The following is a 20005-nucleotide window of genomic DNA, read 5'->3' on the forward strand; positions in this document are numbered from 1 at the left end:
GTATGTCGACAGGTTGCAGAGATCTATTGATGAGCCTGAGGTGGAAAGAGTGGCGCTTGTATGTAGGGAATCTCGCCTCATTCGTTTCCTATTGGGTTTCGTTTCGATATTTTTGCTAGATTTTTGACTAGCTAGGTTTGCCAGTTTATGATTTTCTTTCACCGGTCGACAGAACATTGCTGGTCGTATTGGCGCCGGAAGATTCCTTATGAATTTCTTTGCAGTCGTCGATCGTTTCCTCTTGTTTATTACTGGGCCAGTTTTACAGAGAGGTGGTCCTTTGAGTCCTTCATTAGTGGCACCTTCTTTACGTGGTCCTGTTGTTGCTTTGGATGTTTCTTTGCTTTCAGCAGTAAAGATTTTGAACGCTACTTGTTGAGTAGTTCCTCCTAGATTAGTTTGGAGATTGGCATGTGATGACGCTGCCGTTGGTTCTTCGAGGCTTCGTGGTAGGCTATCAGTTGATCGTTTGTTGATTTTTTCGGCCTCAACTCCATCTTGCGCCATCTGCTCACATGGTTGCTTATCAAATAATTCTGGTACTAAGCTTGGAATTTTTCTACTATTATCAGCTCTGTTTCCATTCTGCAAGATCGTTAGCAGACCATTGTGCTCAATTTAGAAGTTTTGTGTAGTTAAGCTCTCTGAGCTTAATGCACAAGGATTCGCTTGCGTCTTGTCTTTATTTACTTTTGTGACTTGAGTTTTGATGCAAATTGGCTCTGAGTTTGCTGACGATGGTTTGCGCCCATCGTGTCTCATCCATTTCACTGCTTCTAGTAGGGCCATTGATAAGCTGTCATTTTCACAGTGTTATCTTGCAGCTAGATCGCCTAGTCGCCTTTGTCAGCCCGCGGAAACATCACCTTCTTTTTCTAGTTGATTCTGGAGAAAGGTCATGAACATGTCTAGTTTGTCCGTTGTTTGCATTAGGTTGTTTAGCATCGCACTTTGGTCTTTAATTGTTTCATTGAGTGTTTCGTACAATTTGACGAAGGGGATCATTGCCAGAGATGATGCTGCTAATACATTGTTGTGTATTTGCATTGCTGCCGCTGCTGAGAGGCTTGATTTTGTTGTTGCTTCACTTGGGCCCGTCCCTGCCATTGTTTGAGTATTTGGCGACGCTTCGCTCGGGTTGCCAACCGGCGTGGTCAATCCAGTAAATCGTCGTTGTCTCGGTCGTTCAAGGATTGGGGTTGTCGCATGCCATCTTGGAGTATTTGGTTTGCAACCCCTGTTCTTTATGTGGTCTGAGGACGCTGGTCTATTTTCGCTGAATTTCCGTTCGGCGTGAAACTCTCCTTGTTGGATGGAGTTTTGGAACTCCCTAGGTTCAGCCTTTGTGCGTTTATTTTCCTTGGACATTCTACAAATTTTGGAACTTCGCCAGTCTGGTTTCGCCTATAATTATTGTTGCTTGCTCACCACAGTTCTTAAGACAATTTTTCAAGTTACTGCCTTGTTTTGGCGAACTTTCATTTGCAGTTATTGCTATTTCTACATCAAATTGGTCTGGCGGTTGATCAAATGTATTTCGAATGCCACAGTTGTTACTTTCTGGGGTCAGTTTTGGCAAATCAAATAGATGCAGAGTGTGTGTTGTCATCGTCGGTTGAGCACAGTCAAATGGTTGCAATAAGGTTTCTGGGTGTAGAGCTCCCAATAAATCCACATCGGTTATTTCGAAGGGTGTGAAAAATTCCTCCTGACAGTCCATGTCTTGAAGTTTATCTGGTTTGCCAGTGTCAATTGGGATCGGCACCAAGTCCGACAGTAAGAGAATTGCTTTCGGTATATTCACTCCTCCCTTTAGCAAGTCACTTCCTGTGACTTCCTCGGACTGTTGCTCTTTTCCCTGATTTCCTTGCAATGATTCATTGGTTTCTCCTTCCTTCGTATTGCTCTGTGGTGATACTTCGGTTGCTTCAATGCATCCAGGAACAGCCACGTCGCCTGTTAGAGCAAGTTCAGTTTGTGATGGCTGGGAGCATCCGGCATTGTCATCACTTGTGCTCGTGGCGTCTTTTCCAAGGTCTGATGTCCCGCCTCTTGACACTCCATTCTTGGTGCTTAGTTTAGCTGCGCCTGCCTTTGCAAGCGTCCATGGGTTAGATAAGCGGCGTTGTTGTAGTGCCTTGGTCCTGGTCTGCGGACCAGTTTTACCTGTCATCGTAATTGACTCAGAACTCGCTCTAGTGTTTCTCACAGTTTAGTGTCAGGGTCTGTCACTTTGTTGCATCAGGTGAGCCTCTATCCTGCTCTCTGGTTTGCAAGATGACAACCACTGCTAATGCAGAGCTTTGCGTTCTTACACACTTGCTTCGCTCCACAATTGTAGTTTTGATTCCGTTTTTCGTAAAAAAAAGGGGGAAAAAAGAGGGCGAGGAACTCGTGGGGTTCACAGTGCCCTAGCTATAACAAAGCCAAAAATAAGTGGCTCACTCAACTGGCACCTGCTTGCCTCCGAGCCTCATAGTGTTATAATTAGGACTTCAGCTATCGTAGTCGCTCATGCTTGAGGCTCAGAAGGTCTCAGAAGGTCAAGTAACAGTCAGCCCAGCCAGCTCAGTCTACTGCCCAGTCTACTGCTATGTTGCAGTAATGCCTCAATATTAGTGTGTCGCTTCGGTGAGCAGGATCAACGGGTATTTTCCCTGCAGTCTCCTGCTCACATCTGCTGGGGTCTCCAATGTGCACAAGCCACAACCAGACACCAAAGCACAACTTTAAAAAGGCCAAGATGTGCCGGCTGGCAGGCGGACTGTACACCATCTGTACACCGTTTCACCGTTTCACCAGCAACAGCCCAAATCCACCGTCTCGCGATCGTCCAGCAGTACATCGCCAAATGCCCTGCACCCCAGTACAATTAGATGACTTTGGAAACAGTGGAACCGGGCTACTCAGACCCAAAGGAACAAGTCAGGTTGGTCTCAATAATGCCCTTGCTATCAGGTCGCTCTACTATTGCTAGGCATTTAGAGAAACAAAGTCAAGGAACACATTGTGGTAAAGACATTTTTTTATCGCTTTTCCAAGTTGTCTCGTCTCTGGATGCTGCCAGGCCCAACATTACAGTTGCCAAGATGAAAGATGAAAAGACAGAAACATGTTAAGTTTGAGGAAACAATTGAGAATTGGACCAAAGCATTTCATTGTTATCAGCAATGGTGATCAAGAAATTTCCAAAACAAGGAGCAGCACTTTAGACATTTAGGGATACCATTTTAGAGAAGCACAGAAGGTACAGGTCCACGGTTTATCTGGATCCCAATAGGGATTTACAAGTCCAAAACAGAACAGGTGCCTGAGATGAGCCGGGGTGAGAAAGATATGGAAGGAAGGGTGCCATATATGAGGGGCAAGGACAGGGCAAGCAAGGACTCGACCAACAGAGGCAAAGGGCTGAGGTCAGCCTAGTGTAATGGGTATCAGACCTCTAGGAGAGAACAGTTGTAGCCCTTGCACCAGGAACGAACTGGAAAGGGTGGCCACCTATAACAATAATTGTAATAGCCTCTTCAAAAGCAATTGCAGGGCCAGGACATGCTGATTGTTTGACAGTGGGGCATGGCATTGGACAGTTAAGTGTAAATATGCCCATGAATATGCAAAGTGTGGAGCAAACCACCCGGGGACAATTTGGCAAAAAGGACCATCAGTGGGGACAGGCAACGGCTAAATGCATTGTTGATCAACTACCCCAGGGATCATGAAAGGGATTTATTGTTCAAAGGTTTCAAGGATGGGTTTAGAATTCCATATGAAGGCATTTTGGTGGTTAGGACATATAATAATTTGTGTTTGGCAGAACAACTGCCATGATTGGTGCCTGCTAACATGTTTAAAGAAAAAGAGATCAGGATAGTAGGCTCCTTTTACAAGGCCCCCCTACAGAGGCTGTCCTCATTTCCCCATTGGGGGGAGGGGTACCAAAGAAAGAACAAAGGACAAGGAAAGAAAGAACAAGGAAAATGTTGCTTTATTCCCCACCTATCCTATTCCCACAGTGACTGTCAATGATTAGAATGACTGAGTTCTGCTCAGAGTCCTACGTGACGTTTGACGAGGTACTTGACTTGGCTGTCAGCACGGATAAATTGGTGCTGCTTGTCAAGGTGGATATTGAGTCCAGTTTTGGCCTCCTACCAGTGCAACTCGACAGCTTCCACCTACTGGGTTTTCAATGGCAGCAACAAGAATGGAAGGCCAAAGAAAAACAGATGTCCTGCTGTTGACCAATATGTAATGAAACTCCTAGGAGCCCTATTGGAGCAAACCTCTGATAATGCTCCTAGGATGCCCTCTACATATCGGTCAACAGCAAGATGTTTGTTTGGAAGTGGAGCAAAGGGGGGAGGAGCTTGTACATTACTTTGAGGACTTCCTCTTTGTGGGCAAGAGATATTCACAGGGCTCAACCTTTGCACTCACTTCATTCCAAGATTTGATGGAACTCCTAAAAGCCCTACTGGTGCCTGAGAAAACTCAAGAACCCAGTGAGGTACTGATATTTCTGAGCATAGAGAATGACACACTGAAAGGTGATTGCAGGGTGCCAAGGAAAAAGGTAAAATGATTAACATCCAAAATTGAGGCCAATTTATCAAAGCAGACCACCACATTTGAAAAAGTGCAGCAGCTTTTGGGGATGGTGAATTCCACATAACATCATTCCAGTGGGAAGGGGTTTGCCATCAGGTTGGCAAGGCAATGGGCGGGGTCACCAAGAAGTACCATTACATCAGATACAGCGCCGCCTCAGCAAATGTTGAGACCCTTTGGAAATTTAAAAGGACTAACAGCCAAGATTGAGGACAATTAATCAGAGGTTTGCTCCGATAGCTTGGAGGGGACACTCCTCAGGGTGGCATTTGCCATTGCTTTCTTTGGGGGCAATCTGCATTACAGTGCTGGTGGCAAGGAGTAAGACAGATGAGACAGAGGTAGTACTACAGATTGGTGACATTACTAGTAATGAACAAGGGACGATTGTTAGCAATCAGAAATTCTAAAATCGCCCAAGAAGAAAGGGCAGAAAGATCCCACTTAAAATTATACTATGACTTAGTCTACATCATGAATGCAATCCCTCACAATTAAAGAAGTAACGTAAGTTGCTGGATAGAGCACTGGCATATGTAATTATTTGTCGCTGAATTTTTTTGTTTTTGTTTCTGTTGTTTCACACTCCCAATCATTTTGGTATATACTTCTCTTTCAATTACTTTTCAGCAGACGTAAAGGTAAAGGTCTTTGGGTACGCATGTATTGCACATGCAAAGAGGAGAGTGTCACAGAGGTATGGTAAAGATGGCAACCTGGGTTTTTAAAGAGCCAAGATTGTTTGGTTTTGCAACCGTTGATGTGAGGGGCCTCCCTGCTGTCCACCGTTAGGAGAAATTTAAAGGGCCGCCCAGCCCCAGAAGGTCTGGTGAGGAACTTTGGGGGCAATGATCTAACAGCGGGAAAAGTGGTCCTCTAATGTTCCATGCAGGAAACCATTAGGACACTATACCAGCTGTTGGAAGAAACAAAAATATATAGACCGAGATGATTGCTATCAGAGTGGTGAGATGCCACATTTGGGGAGGTAAAGAGACCCCGATTGAGGATTAAGAGAACAATGGAAACATTTCTGGTGCTACCTTTTCCTGTCACTGTTCAGTCCTGGTTAGAGGGGGGGGCTAAAGAGCCTGGTTGTAAGGAAATTGGGTTTTGCAATCCTATTGGGCCTCCCAATCCCCCTTGTGGGGTGTATGGAAGTCATACAGTATCCAAGGGGACGGAATCAAACAGCCTTCTTCATCCAGCAGTAAAATTCAATACAGCAAATCACGAGCAATAACATTGCACATTTTTGAAATGTAACCAGTAGGACAGGGAGAGTGCTGAATTTCCTTGCACATCTCTTCTTTTTCTACCATCATCCCCCCTTTACCCACCACAACCTTTCCCCACTGGCCTAAACTTCTACTTTCTCTCTCTCACACTATGCTATTGTTCGTTTCCGTTGTGTTCCCTCTAAATGCACACAGTGTGAAACAAGAATAAAGAAACGGGCTAAAGGGAGTTAGGCAGCCCGGACTGGGATCATCCTTGTTTCTCAAAGCACAGTGCTTGGGTGAGGGACAATCATTTATTCTATCTGTCAGAAAGAGCTCCACAGCATATACAAATGCGGGCCACCAGTTTTCCTGTGATCAAATGTATGGGGGCAGGCTCAGAGTGGTCTTTTGGCCTTCGTCAATGAGCAATTTGAGCTGGTAAAAGAATCCCTGGAAATGTGTCCTAGTTACTCCCAACAGGCTTACAATAGCATCTGTGCCCAAAACAAACCCCTCTCAGACCCAGACAGACCCCGCCACCCCAACACCCCACCCCCGTCGTCCTGTCCGTCCTGTTTCGTTCTTTAAATTCTGGGATTGTTAATCCTGAATTTAATATCGAGAAAACAAAACGTGCCAAAATGCAAATAACCAGAAACGAGAACATACCATAACAAGCTCTGCATCTACCTTTTCAGATTTGAGGCTACAGTCAATGGATACCTGCAGGGCTAACGTTGTGTGTTTGAGAATGCGTATAAAGGATCTTTCCAACTCAACTCGAAACATTTTCAGGGTTAATTTTACATCTGATGTGAAAGTTAGATTGCTGCTCTATGTTTAATCTCTATTGCGTATCACTGCGCTTTTATTAACAACATACTCAGTACTCATCAACTGCCCCTTCCCTGACCGCCCAACACAGTCTTCTGCTAGTGACGCCAAAGGCGGGAGCCAGCCTTGTATTACCAGTCTGTCAAACCTGCCCAACACAGGTGTAGTAAAAGGTAGCTGCGTGTCAGAACTCGTATTAGGGCAAAGGTATTATGCCGGTTATTTAAATTCTGGAGCAACGCTTGCCTTTCAAGTCACTGCATCACTGCTGCAGGCTACAAGCCTCTCGCTGCTGGAAGGGATACTACCGTGGAGAATGCATGCTGAGCGCAAGAAGAGAGACCTACCCCTTCCCGAAGGCACCTCATTAGCACTGTGTAGGCAGCCACGGGAACAGCCCAGCACTCTCCGGGGTGCTCCTTTTTTTCTTCCTGCAGAGAAGTGAAAGGGAAACAGTTGAAGATATGATAGCAGCACATGATATGAACCAATTTACAGCCAAGAGAAAATAAGATATACACCTCAGCCGAAGTAGATGCGACAGCCATCTAGAATTCCGTATTTTAAACAGACATATATTTGCAAAGGTGAAGTAAACACAGCCTTGTATTTTTCATCAGCACTGACAAAAACAAACGGCAGCACTGAAAGTCCACCTATGACAGGGCTTGCTATCAATGTACTGAGCTACAGAATTCAAGTGGAAAGCATTCATTTGTCATAGTCGGACACCAGACACCCCTTCCCTAAACTCTAACAGTCCATCAAATAATTGCAGGGCTATAATGGAGTCTCCATTTTGCTCTGGCTACCTGCTGTCTTGCAGGAGGTCACATCCGCTTGGTCACACTGGCCCTGCCTCTTGGCAATCTTGCTTTATGTCCCTGGAAGTCAGCAGCTACGGCGCAGTCAGCCTGGTCACGTCCAGGACTTTGCGGATGGCAGTGCTTTCTCAAGAGAGGCACTGGAGCTGTGGAACTCACTCTTGCGAACCTACATTAACTGCGAGTGTCTCCCTAAGTGCCAGGTCGACTGCAGGTGTTACTTTGTTTTGCCCTTTTTCATAGGTTGTTTTAGACGCATTTGGCTATCTTCATCTTACTGTACATCATCATTTTCCCTCTCGTAGCTGTATGTTTTACTCTAAACAAATGACGATAATGATGCATTATTCTTCATTCACCGCAGCATATGCTCTGAAGAGGAAAGTATAGTCAAGGGCCAATTAACAGCACCTGGGAAAATGTAGTATATCAACCACTGTATTCACCCCCTGGGAGTCACACAGAGACTATGTGCCCTATATACATATACAAACATGCTTTATACGCCAAGAATTAAATAAAGGAAAACCGTAACCACCAATGAATATTTATTGGATTAAACAAAGTTAAGTAGACTCAATTCTATGTGTGTTCCAAAACCATTAAAAACTATTATGTGATAGCTGACACGCCTTTACCAGCTTTTTTTGGGGCACTCTTCGGCACTATATAAGTGTAAAAGAAAGGCAACAATTTTGGCCTTCGTGAAGGCATGGGATATGTAGTTGCCATGCACTGCCATAATGCTACTAACCTGGCTATAAGATGGCAACAGCTGGGCAATAGTGTGAGCACCTGGGTATATGATTGCAGTGTCTGCAAAAGCCCATTTAATATAAACAAGCCAAAACTATCGGTTTCCTCAATGATGGTTTCGTTTTTTATTTAACTTTCCTTACAGAGAGTTGATATTACAAACTAGTACTGATAATAGTAAAATGAAACATGGATAGGTGTTAGGACAGTTTAGAAGGATTTATTTAAGTAGTTTAAGAATAAGAATACTTCGCTTGTTAAACGTGACAACTTACAAATCACCGTCATGTACTGTTATGTGAGGAACATGACTGAACGCAGTAATACTTTGCTTCTGTAGCTTAGTTGTATACGAAGTTGTACTCCTTTGTAAACTAAGCTGCATTGATTAATAAAAACAAATTAATGTTTGTTAAGTATAGAGAGGGAGGGAAGAAAGATTAGGGAAATAGAGTCGGAGAGCTTATGGAGCGATTGCATTTTATTTGGCTGTGCAGAAAACTGTAGTATTTTGTAGATAGATTGGTTTGTGCAAGAAGCCCTGCCTATGCTGTCACTTTGTGGCATCACTGTTATGTTATTGTTAGGTCACTGAACACATTACTTACCTTTCTCTAATGTTTTTTCTGATCAATGTCCTTCCCATAGATTTATAATCTATGATATCCCTATCCAGGCACAGCTGTTCTCCGGAAACTTTTATACTACCAGGGCTCTCAGCGCAGCTCTGCGTCAACTCCTCCCGTACCCCACGCCTGATATGACATTGGGGCCAATATATATATATATATATATATATATATATATATATATAGATATAGATATATATATATAGATATATATATATATAGCACCATTGACCTCAGTTCTACCCTTTTTCCCTAGCACTCTGAAGCAAGGGACCATAGAACATATGGTGTACTAGCTTTCCACCACAAGGTTCAGGTAGGGAGGGTGATGAGGAATCCGTGTGAGGAACATCCATCAGAAAGAACATTACAGAGAGGTAAGTCATTTCTTCTTTTAATGTGATTCTAATGGGATTCCTTCCTCCCCGAGATTCCTCATCTATGGTAGACTGTTAGGCAGAAACCTGTGCAGTTCCCTTAGGGACCACTGCAAAATGTTTAGGACTACAGGAGTAAGCAGTAAACCCAATTGGTAGCAGTCCGCACCACCCAGATTTACCTGGTAGCTGTGGCTGAGCAGTCAGACTTCTCTCAAGAAGAGTTAGGCAGTATATAGAGTATACACAATAGGGCTAAAAATACAGTAGAACAAGCAAACACTGACCAGAGCTTTGGTATAAAAGTATATCATTATTTATTTAAAAACACACTTATGAAAATACACTGGCACTAATATATCAAGCAAGTTCAAACACAGTCACAACAAGTATATACACCTCCCTAGTTAATCATTTGACAAGTCTAGGTTAAGACACCACTTATTTAGCAAAACAGAGGTTAGCGCGTAACCGTAGATGGCACTCCAATAATTTGTTTAAAAAGGGAGAGAAAAGGCAGAGTATGGAAATAACACAGTACCAACACTTTTAAGAAACCACAGCAAGTCAAGAAAGGCAGGGTCTACTGTAGAACCAAAAGTTCATAGGCCAGGCCCACTCTATTATTTTTTGCCACTTAATTTTTTCTCTGAAAACATTCCTTAATTTTGTCAATGTCATTTATTTTGCATTTACAAGAAAAATATATAAATGTGAATATACAATCTAAAGTGATAAAGCAGAAGAAAAAATTAAAAGAGACATTTGGTTCAAAGATGAAAAAACAAATTTCCAGGATAACAAAGGGACATTTTTAACGGCCCAAAATTCAATATTGCAGGTGCCGCTAGTTCATGAAAGCAGGTCTGCCAAAAGAGCACCAGGAAGGGAAGATAGCAATGGCCAGCAACCCTGGATACCACGTTCTCCAGGCCCAGTCCAGAGCGATCAGGATCCATGTGGTCTAGAACATGTGCAATCCCCTGAGAACCAGTGGAAAGACAGGGATCAGCGGGAATGCATAAAGGAGGTCCAAAGGCCACTCGACCGCCAATGTGTCCCCCAGAGCTCCCAGACGAGGAAATACCCATGAGCAGAACAACTCGCACTTCCTGTTGACACTGGAAGCAAAGAGGTCCACTTGGGGAGTACCCCAAAAGGGTATGATTTCCTCCAGAACTTCATGGCAGAGCTCTACATTCGTGGGAGGCAAAAGTCTAACTGCTCAAGGCATTATCTCGGGAGGATAGCTCAGCAGCAACATGCTCGCCTTGGAAGCAAGACGACACAGAGCACGCAGGTTTGATCCCCAGGTCCGCGTTTAGAAGTCTCTGGGTATTAAGCGAGTTATAAATAACCTATCATATCATATCCGCTGTGACATGCTCTCTTCCCGCCAGGTGGGCTGCTGTCAGAGAGACACTGTTCCCTAGAGCCCAGAACCACAGTCGCAATGCTTCTATGCACTGAGGCAAGGACCTCGCACAACCTTCCTTGTTGAGGTAATACATGGCCGCTGTGTTGTCCGTCAGGACCAGCACAGTCCTCCGTTTCAGAGAGACGAGGAAAGCGACCAGGGCCAGCCTGATCGGCCTCAATTCCAGCAAGTTGATGTGTTCCCGAGACTCTACAGGAGACCACAGTCAGATCTGACAGATGAGAACCCCAACCAGTCAGAGATGCATCGTGACCACCGTCAGCTAGGGCCAAGGTTGACGAAAACACGCCTCGGTGTCCTGTTTGGCCCACCACGCAAGATCCAGAGCCACCTGATTTGAGACCTGCAAAGGTCTGACATGTGGCCCTGAAATTAGGATCCTTGTCAAAGGAGGAGCCACTGAAGCGATCTCATGCGCAGCCTCGCCTCCAGCACCACTATGATGCAGGAGGCCATGAGACCCAGAAGGCACAGGTAAGCAGCGGTCGGGATTTGTAACTGGAATTGGAGGACATTGACTATCTGAAAGATTTTCGCCACTCGGCGGGAAAGTCCTGCCCAGGCAAGTGTCCAAGACCGCTCCGATAAATCAGAGGGACTGGGACAGCAAAACCTGAGACATTTTGAAGTACAGGGAAAAGTCCAGGCTGTGCAATAGAGTGCATGTGTGGAATAGATGCTCTGACACTAGATCAGGTAGGGAAAGCCATGAATACCCTACTTCCTGAGGTGAGCCGCCACCACTGCTAGCAGCTTGGTGAAAACACTGGGAGCAGAAGAAAGACTTAATGGCAGGACCTTGAACTGGTAGTGATGTTGGCCCACCACGAGCCTCAGATTCTTCCTGTGCTTTCGATGAATCCACACATGGAAGTAGGCATCCTAAAGGTGCAGTGATACCAACCAGTCCTGCAGATCGAAGGCTTGCAGAATCTGAGCCACTGTAACCATCTTGAACTTGTCCTTGGCAGCAACATGTTCAGCAGCTGCAGAACCAGAATGGGACGCAAGCCTCTCATTTTTTGGCACCAGAAAATAGGTGGATTACATACATGCCAACATTCTGAGGCACCGTGGAGGCAAATTTCACGAAGAGATTTCGGGAGAAATTAATTTCCAAATAGGCATGCATTGGGGCTAGAATTATTTTAGACGGGAGAATGTGAAAAATAGCAATATTTTGCAATATTTTTCAGTTCAAAATCGGCCTAAATCGTGAGGGTTGGCATGTCTGGGAGTACCACCCACTGCCTCGTTCACAGCGTGGTACTAGATCGACCAAGTCCTTTGATCGAAGCCAACGGACCTCCTCAAGGAGGATGGGTCTGGAGACAAGAGGGTGGTCTGAGGACTGTGGCCAAATGTGCGCTGTAAGTACGGGAGGCAATACCCCAGTTAGATGAGTAAGGCCCAAGTGTCGGGCGTGGTCCTTGACCATTCTGGGCTGAACAGGGAAAGCCTCCTCCCCGACCAGTGTTGATGGGCATAGCCCGCGAAACCCCTCTGAGCACCTCTCCTTCTCGAAAAGCCTTCCCCGCATTCTTCCAACAACAGACTGACAACAGCCTCTTTGAGCACAGGTGGGGTAGGAATGCAAACCCCTACCCCGAGGTGACGACTGTGCAGAGGGCTGTGGCACAGCAAGACCCAAGGACTTACCCATTGCCTTTGATGACTGGACCTTCTGGAGGGTGTCATCACCCTCTGCCCCAAAAAGATTCTGGCCATTGAAAGGCATGTCCAACTGTTTGGCTTGAGCATCGGCCGCAAATCCCGACATACTCAGCCAAGAGTGGCATCTGACCACAGTGCTCGTGGCCATGGACCTGCCCACAAAATCCAGTCCTGGTTGCAAGATCTGGCAGGCAGTCTACTTGCCATTAGTAGGACAAGAAACTGTCCCTCATCTCTCCTTCAGAGACGTGGTCGGCCGCGTTGGCCACACCCGTCCAAAGCCCGAAGGAGAACATCGCCATGGTGCAAGAGGCATTCACAGAACTCATGGTAAGACTGCCTGACACAAACACCTTCTTACCTCCGGCGTCAAGCCTCTTTCCCTGTCCAGTGGCAGGGAAGGCAGATGTCTTCAGGCTAGCCGTCACGGTCTGAACCACCAAACTCTCTGGTTAGGCATGACAGGAGAGAAACACAGAAATCGATGGGCGGGGTGGTGCTTTTTCACCAGATCCTTATCCACAGAACATAGACCGATTCCTCCCACACTTCCAGCACGGAGGCCTCCACTGCCACATTGAAGGGCAGGAGCTCCTTCTTGGGGGCATCATCCAAGATAGCGCACAGTTCATACTGAACCTTAGATCTGGACTGAGCTGAAAGACACAGAGTACTGGCCACCTTAGCCATTAGTCGCTGGAAAGTAGCTTGAGGCTTTCCCAGGGTGGTATCTGGTAGAATGTCCAACTCCGGGAAGTTATTGAGACCACTGGCGACCTGCAGGCCTTTGGCTAGGCCCATTACATCCTCAACTTCCCCGTAGAAATCCTGCAGAAAGTCTCTCACTTCCCTAGAGACCAGGGGTTCCAACCCAAAGGGAACCTGGTCACCCTCCTCGTCATAGATGTCACACATCCTAGACATGAAGGTGTCCATAGAGAATGGAGCGTATTTCCACACCGCCGAGGAACCTCAGCCGTCCTCTGGGTCCAGGTCCCAACCCGTAGGCATTTGCGAGTGGTCCCCAGCGGGTAAGCTGCCAGTCATAACAGACGCTGTGGGACTCGTCAGTGCTGCAGCCAAGTTGATGGTGCCATCGCCTGAGCCGAAGACACAGAGGTTGGTAATGATGTCTAGCACCTTCAGGCAAAAGTTCTCCCATTCCTCACGGTGGAGGATTGGGTAGGAAAAGGTGCCTGCGCCGGATGCTCCGGAGAATCCTTGGAGCGGTGGCTCTTATTTTATGAGGAAGAAATGGAGTGTCAGTGCAAGGACTCACTCGGGGAACAGAACCTCTTCCGATGCTGCTTCTTTTCCTCCTCCTTGCGCAGAGCCACCCTCTCTTTTGTTCGGCAGTCCGTGCCGTGCGACCTTGAATGAGACCACATAGCCTCACCCTTCGCCTTGTGGACTAACGTGAAGATCTTCACTGCCCTTTCCCGGAGGGCCTTCGGGGTGCATGGACTGGCACGGCCCACAATCTTGGGTATTGTGGTCCTCGCCCCAGTAGTAGAGACAAATACGGTGCAGTTCCGACAGCAACATCTTCCGGCCGTAATCTGCGCACGGCTTGAAGCCCAGGTCTTTTTCGGAGTAGACATGGCTCAGAGAAAAATTACTCCAAGTTTGACAAGCGTGTTTCTGATTAGCGAACAGAGTGCGCAGAAAAAAGGAACTGGGGGCACTGTTGCATTTTTTGCAAATAATACCATGACAACAACTAAAGACTAAATCTGGAAGCTCTGTCGGAAATAGCCCCAGACAAAGTAAAAAAAGAAACGGGAAGCGTGTTTGTTAACTCCTACTCCAATCTATCTTATAAGATCAAATCAGTCATGTACAATTGAAGAAAAGTGTATACGAACAAAACGGTCTCTACCTTAGTAGCGTATAAGAGGAGTCTGAATATAAGACACATTCTAGTCAGAAACGATATAAAGGAATAAAAAAACAGGGATGCTGAAACAGACAACTCTGTAGGGTATTGGCCTCTGTGTGAAAAACCTGAAGGTGTCTCACCCTCTGGTCCCTGGGGATCTGTCATCCAGGTGGCCAGGACACGGCCATCACTACTGGATCCAGTTCCTGGGGATGGACCAGGATGGGAGGATCACCTGGATGGGGGGTCTTTGGGGAGTGAAAGTGGAACACTGAAGGGTGAGACGCGTAATCCCATTCCTTATGACACTTTTTCCCCCTCCTGCCCAGTGGGATACTTGGAAACTCTACCCCCCCCTTTTCCAACACAAACACTTTCTCACAGTGTGAATGACAACGGACTAATACCCGAGCCGTTTAGCTGACATGTCCCAACACAAGGGTCAGAGAGTCAGGCACTTGCCGACAACTACACACACCCGACTGCCCTTTCCCTTCCCCATTGGGATAAAAGGGGGAGCACAAGAGCACACTCCGAGCAAGGCCGAACGCACGAGGAAGCAGCCATTCCAGAACGGCAGTTCAAACTGAGAAAGGCGGCGAGGCCAACCCAGACCAGCAAAGCCTTAGATGAAAGCAATGTAAGACCAGTTATCGCAGCTGGCAAATGGTGTGACGGTTGTCAGTGGTACATGGAACCCTCCCGCACTTGATAGCCGGGGGACGGGGAGGTAGACGCGGTTGCCATCGTGGTACCGTCCTTGACTCCAGCGGCAAAGGAACCACCGACGAGTTCAGCACAGTCGATGAGTCAGAAGAACCTGATAGTCAACCGAACTGTGTTAGGCTCAAGGTTGCAGTGGCAACATTTAGAAGATAATGAGACACAAGGTCTTTTGTGAGCACACTTGGTATCAGAAATAGAGTGGTACGCCGCCACATGGGCGCTCAGTCGAAGGTCTCTAGCGGGTATCCCTCTTAGGAACAAAGAGACTGCATTGAACATTGGGAAGAAAGAAACTACAAATACCAAGAGGCCATAGGGAAGGCCAGCATAAAGTCTTAAGGTGGTCATACAAGGGTCAAGCCAAATCCCTTGTACAATCTAAAGTCCTTGACCCATTGCAGAAGTTTTGACATTGTGAAGCAGGCGTTCACGCTCAGCTGAAGGAAACACTGTACGAAAACCGTGCTTGCCGTAGACAAACAAAGTGACCCAGCGAGAAAAGATCGCCCTTTGGAAGTCCCTGTTTGAATTGGCAGGTGCTCTGGTTGGTCTGAGCCCGACTGAGGGAAACTGACGACTTAGAGAAGGATCGGAGCCCGGCTGAGGGGGATCCAAGGGCGAAGGCTTATCATGACGTAAAGATTACCAGAAGGAACAGTTGTTTTGTTGTTTTGATATATCAGGCCCTCTGGAGCAAGAGACTTTGCTTGAGAAGAGACTTGGATACAGAAGGCCCTGATATCGAGGAAAAGGAACTGTAAACTCGTACCTGAGAAGCCGAGGAGTGTGCTGTGCTCGAGAGTTTCGCCTTGTCCCGTGCTAAAAACGTGGGTAAGGGAGACCCCGGCCATAACATCCTGAATTATCATTTTGTGAACACTTCATTCTTTTCTTGTGAACATTATCCCACACTCTTTTGTAGCATAGCGATAAGCAATGGCAATAGCTTTTTTAGTATAGGCCTTTTTATTTGAGTAGACTTACTAGGACTGTAATATTATTTGATGGTCGTAGCTTGCTCCCATCTTAGATTTAGGTTTAGATTAGGCGTATATCTCACCCATTTTACAGTTTAATAAAGACCCTTGAACTGTGATCACTTGTGTCCGTCTTGCTTTGATACCATGCCTTGATACCACGCCTTCCTTACACCTGTTACAGGTAATTTTCTGTGTGGACATTGCGTTATGTGCAAGTACACTGTCAAAACCACAAAGGTGGATATTGGATAAATGGCTCATGAAAGACCTAACAAACTGTAATAGTGAAAAAGTAGTATACATGACCACATGCCCATGTGGGCTTTGTTACATAGGCAAGACCATCAGTAGGTGTAAAACAAGACTCATAGAACACTGCATCTGTATTAGAAATAACATCATTCACGCTCTGTTTGTAAAACATTATGTCCAAATGGGACACAACCATGAAAATATTGGTTGGGTAATCAGTAAGAAAATCAAGGGATCCAATAGGGACGATACGAACCAGAGATTGCTCACCTTTGAGCAAAACATGATCAGAACTAACAGCCATGTAAATGGACTTAACGAAGGGGTGAAATGGCATAATGTTCATGCCATTTAGGATGAGATCTACAGCAATGGTGGTGTACGGGTCTTGAAGCACAGAAGTGTGGAAATGAGATGTTATCGTGGTTCCAGGGTGTATATGCATAAATGTGTGAGGTCTAGGCTGTTTTCAAAAGCATCTAAATATGCATCCTTTTCCTCATTCAGTTGCTTGTGATCATAAATAATTTGCGAAAAGCAGTTAATTGTGGAGATAAGGTCTTGGTCACTTGTTTTGATGTGTAAACATATGTAATACGATAAGTGTCTCTGATGTCAGACAGAGTATTGTAATCCTTGTGCCACATATGATAGGCTCATAGCGGGTGTGCTCAACTCCAAGGCTGATTACTAATTTAAGGATACAGAAGCTCTTAATGTTATGGCGTATGAAGCCGTTTGTTCTAGACAGAAGTCATTGAAGTTGGGCGACACAGTAATTCCATTATCGTATTTACACAAGTTATATTATATATATATACGGGCCCACTTGTCCCTTTTCCAATGGGCTGTTTGACAATATCATACTGCCGGTATTAGCATTTTCGAGAGACCAAGATGGTGCTCCCCGGGACACCCTTTCTGATATTAGGTGAATACGGTAGTCCTTTTACAGTGTTTACAACTTTATCCGGCGTTGCACAGAGAGCATATCTACCGAATCGCGGTGCTCAACGTTTCAGTACGTTTGGTAAGGCTGCATTGTGCTGTGCATTTTGTGCTACTCGCAATAAATGTAGTTAAGGTAAGTACTTGAGACTCCTCTACTGTGTATCAGTGTATTGTGTGAAGGCCTCAGACGTGCCCAAGGTCATGAAGGCCCTGATTCATCCTGCGAAGGCCTCGATTGACGGAGTCGTGGAGGCCCTGGCAAAGCCTGCAGAGGCTACCCCAGTGTAGACGACTTCCGGGCCTAGAGTTTCCTTGCCACCGAGGAGGGAAACATCTTTTCAGCCTATCGAGAAGACCCCCGTGAAACTCTGGGATGAGAAAGAGGGGGGGCACGGTAGCTCTAACTGACACAGATACCACGTCCGAGGATGAGCTGGGTAGCGTCAAGAAGATCCTGGACAAGAAGTTTGAGGAGGCCAGGGCCCACGTGAGGGATCCCGACGAGGCGGACGTAGAGAGCAACGGTGGGGCCGATGAGGATAGCCCACGGAACAAGTGGAGGCGAGTCCACCCTCCACCTCCCTTCCAGCTTTCACCCCATCCCCTCCTCTGAGGGACGAGACGGGGACGGAGACGATGGGGACGGACGACGACGACGATGGTGATGACAGGAAGGATCTCCCATCACCCCCTGCCCGGGCCTCCCCGCCTGACGAAATTGGCTCCTTTCACACCATAATCGCCAGGGCATCAGAGGTTTTCCAGGTATGCCCCGAAGAGCAGAAGAAGGAAGGGTTCCTCTACCAACGACGAGAGGCCAAGAGGAAGACAGTCCTCTCAGTCCCCTTACTGGACGACATCTAGGACGAAGGACTGTCCCTTCTGAAGAACCCGTCCACGGCCCCTGCGTAGAGGGACCGGTACGAGAAGAAGTACTGGGTCCCGGACTCCGCGCCTATGCGCCTCAGGGCACAGCCGTTCCTGGATTCGGTGGTCTCCGCGGCGGCCAAGAAGAAATCGGCAGGGCAATGGCATCAACTTCCACGCCGGACGCTGAGGGGAAGAAGCTGGATGCCATGGAACGACGGGTCATCAAGGCGGCCAATGCCCTCGCGATCGTGGTGCGCTACGACAGGGAGCTGTGGATCAAGATCGCTCCCATCCTGGCATTCCTGCCAGATGACAAGGGGGCAGAAGCCCTTGAAATCCTGCAGGAAGGTGAGGTGGCGTCAGACCACGCCATCACAGTGGCTACGGACATCACCGGCACTGTCTTTCGCCAGATGGGCAACAGCATTTGCCTTCGCCAGCACGGTTGGCTCAGGGCCACTGATTTCCGTCAGGGCGTGCAGACCAGGGTACTGGACATGCCCTTCGACAGCAACAACCTGTTCGGCAAGGCAGTGGACGAGTCACTGCAGGCCATCAAGACGGACACCGAGACGGCCCGGGCCCTGGGTTCTCTCTATCAGCGACGGCCGTCCTTTGGGACTTCCGGAGTCAAGTCTCAAGGTGCCTCCAAAGGATTTGGCGGCAGTTCATCGTACCGCCAGGCAGCCCACTCCTCGACGCAGGAAGCCTACAGAGGCCGCAACAAGACAAGACAGGAGGACACAGTCATCGTCGCCAAGGAGGCCAAGGTGGCAAGGCCTCGGCGAAACAAGACTGAACCGGCCGTGACGTCCGGCCCCCACCCGACACCCCGGTGGGAGGCTGGCTGGCGAAATTTGTCAGCGTGTGGGAGTCCATCTCCACCGACCGTTGGGTGCTGGATTCCCTGGCACACGGGCACTCCCTGGAGTACCAAAGAAAGTGTCCCAGTTTCCCACCTGTGGCCAGGAAACAAAACCATGTGCCACAGCTGCTTTTGGAGGTACGAGCAATGCTGAAAAAGAGTGCGATAGAACTTGTCCCAAAGAGGCTCAGGGGCTGCGGAGTATACTCGCAGCACTTCCTCGGCCAAAAGAAGACCGGCGGCTGGTGACTCATCCTAGACCTTTGCCGCCTCAACAAATACATCAAGTCCCAGAAGTTCCAGATGGTCACCTGTCAGCACGTGCTGGGACAGCTGGAGGAAGGCAACTTCATGTCGTCGCTGGACTTGGAGGATGCTTACTTCCACATCCCCATTCGCAAAGGACATCGAAAGTTCCTACGGTTCGTGGTCCAAGGGCGGCACTACCAGTTCAAGGCCCTGCCCTTCGGGTTGAAGTCGGCGCCAAGGGTCTGCACCAAGTGCCTGGCACCGGTGGCGGTGCGGGTGCGCCTGCAGGGGATCCACGTATACCCCTATCTGGACGATTGGCTCATCTGAGCAAAGTCAAGAGAACTCGCAGTCGATCACACAGTGAAGACCGTCTGCCTGCTCACGGAACTGGGATTCTCGATCAACTTCGCAAAGTCCCACTTGGTACCGTCGCAGGACGCCCTGTTCCTGGGAGCCAGACTCGACACAGTGGCACGGCTGGCTTCACCGTCGGAGGAGAGGACGAAAGCCATCCTGGGCAAGGTACAACGGCTGTTGACCATGGAAGTGGCCAGGGTGAGGTCCATCAAGTCCCTGCTCGGCATGATGTCATTGTGCATCTACCTTGTGCCCCTGTGCAGGTTGCGGATGCGGCCACTGCAGAAGTTTGACGCCTGTTGGATGAAAGCTGCGGGAAACTTCAAAGACCAGATCTCCCTCAACGAGACTTTCCGCCAAGCGATCCGGTGGTGGGGCAACCGCGCGCATCTAGCGGTGGGTATGGACTTCCAGACCCCTGCACATCAGGAAATGGTGATGACGGACGCCACCCTGGAGGGATGGGGAGCGCACACCAGAGTTCTCCACGCAAGAGGCCTTTGGCTCCCG

General features: G+C 47.6%; 1 protein-coding gene across 2 annotated transcripts in view; it reads right to left on the reverse strand.

The window, feature by feature from the left end:
- Window positions 1–20005, reverse strand: part of ULK4 (unc-51 like kinase 4) — a 2742936-nt gene that overhangs the window by 1834105 nt on the left and 888826 nt on the right. For both annotated transcript variants that reach the window (XM_069648276.1, XM_069648275.1), the window contains exon 19: window positions 7013–7096. In XM_069648276.1, coding sequence (XP_069504377.1) covers window positions 7013–7096 — 84 coding nt within the window. The remainder of the gene's footprint in view (window positions 1–7012; window positions 7097–20005) is intronic.

Source organism: Ambystoma mexicanum, chromosome 2q (assembly GCF_040938575.1).
Source record: "Ambystoma mexicanum isolate Mex_15411 chromosome 2q, UKY_AmexF1_1, whole genome shotgun sequence".
In the NCBI taxonomy this organism is placed as follows: Eukaryota; Metazoa; Chordata; class Amphibia; order Caudata; family Ambystomatidae; genus Ambystoma; species Ambystoma mexicanum.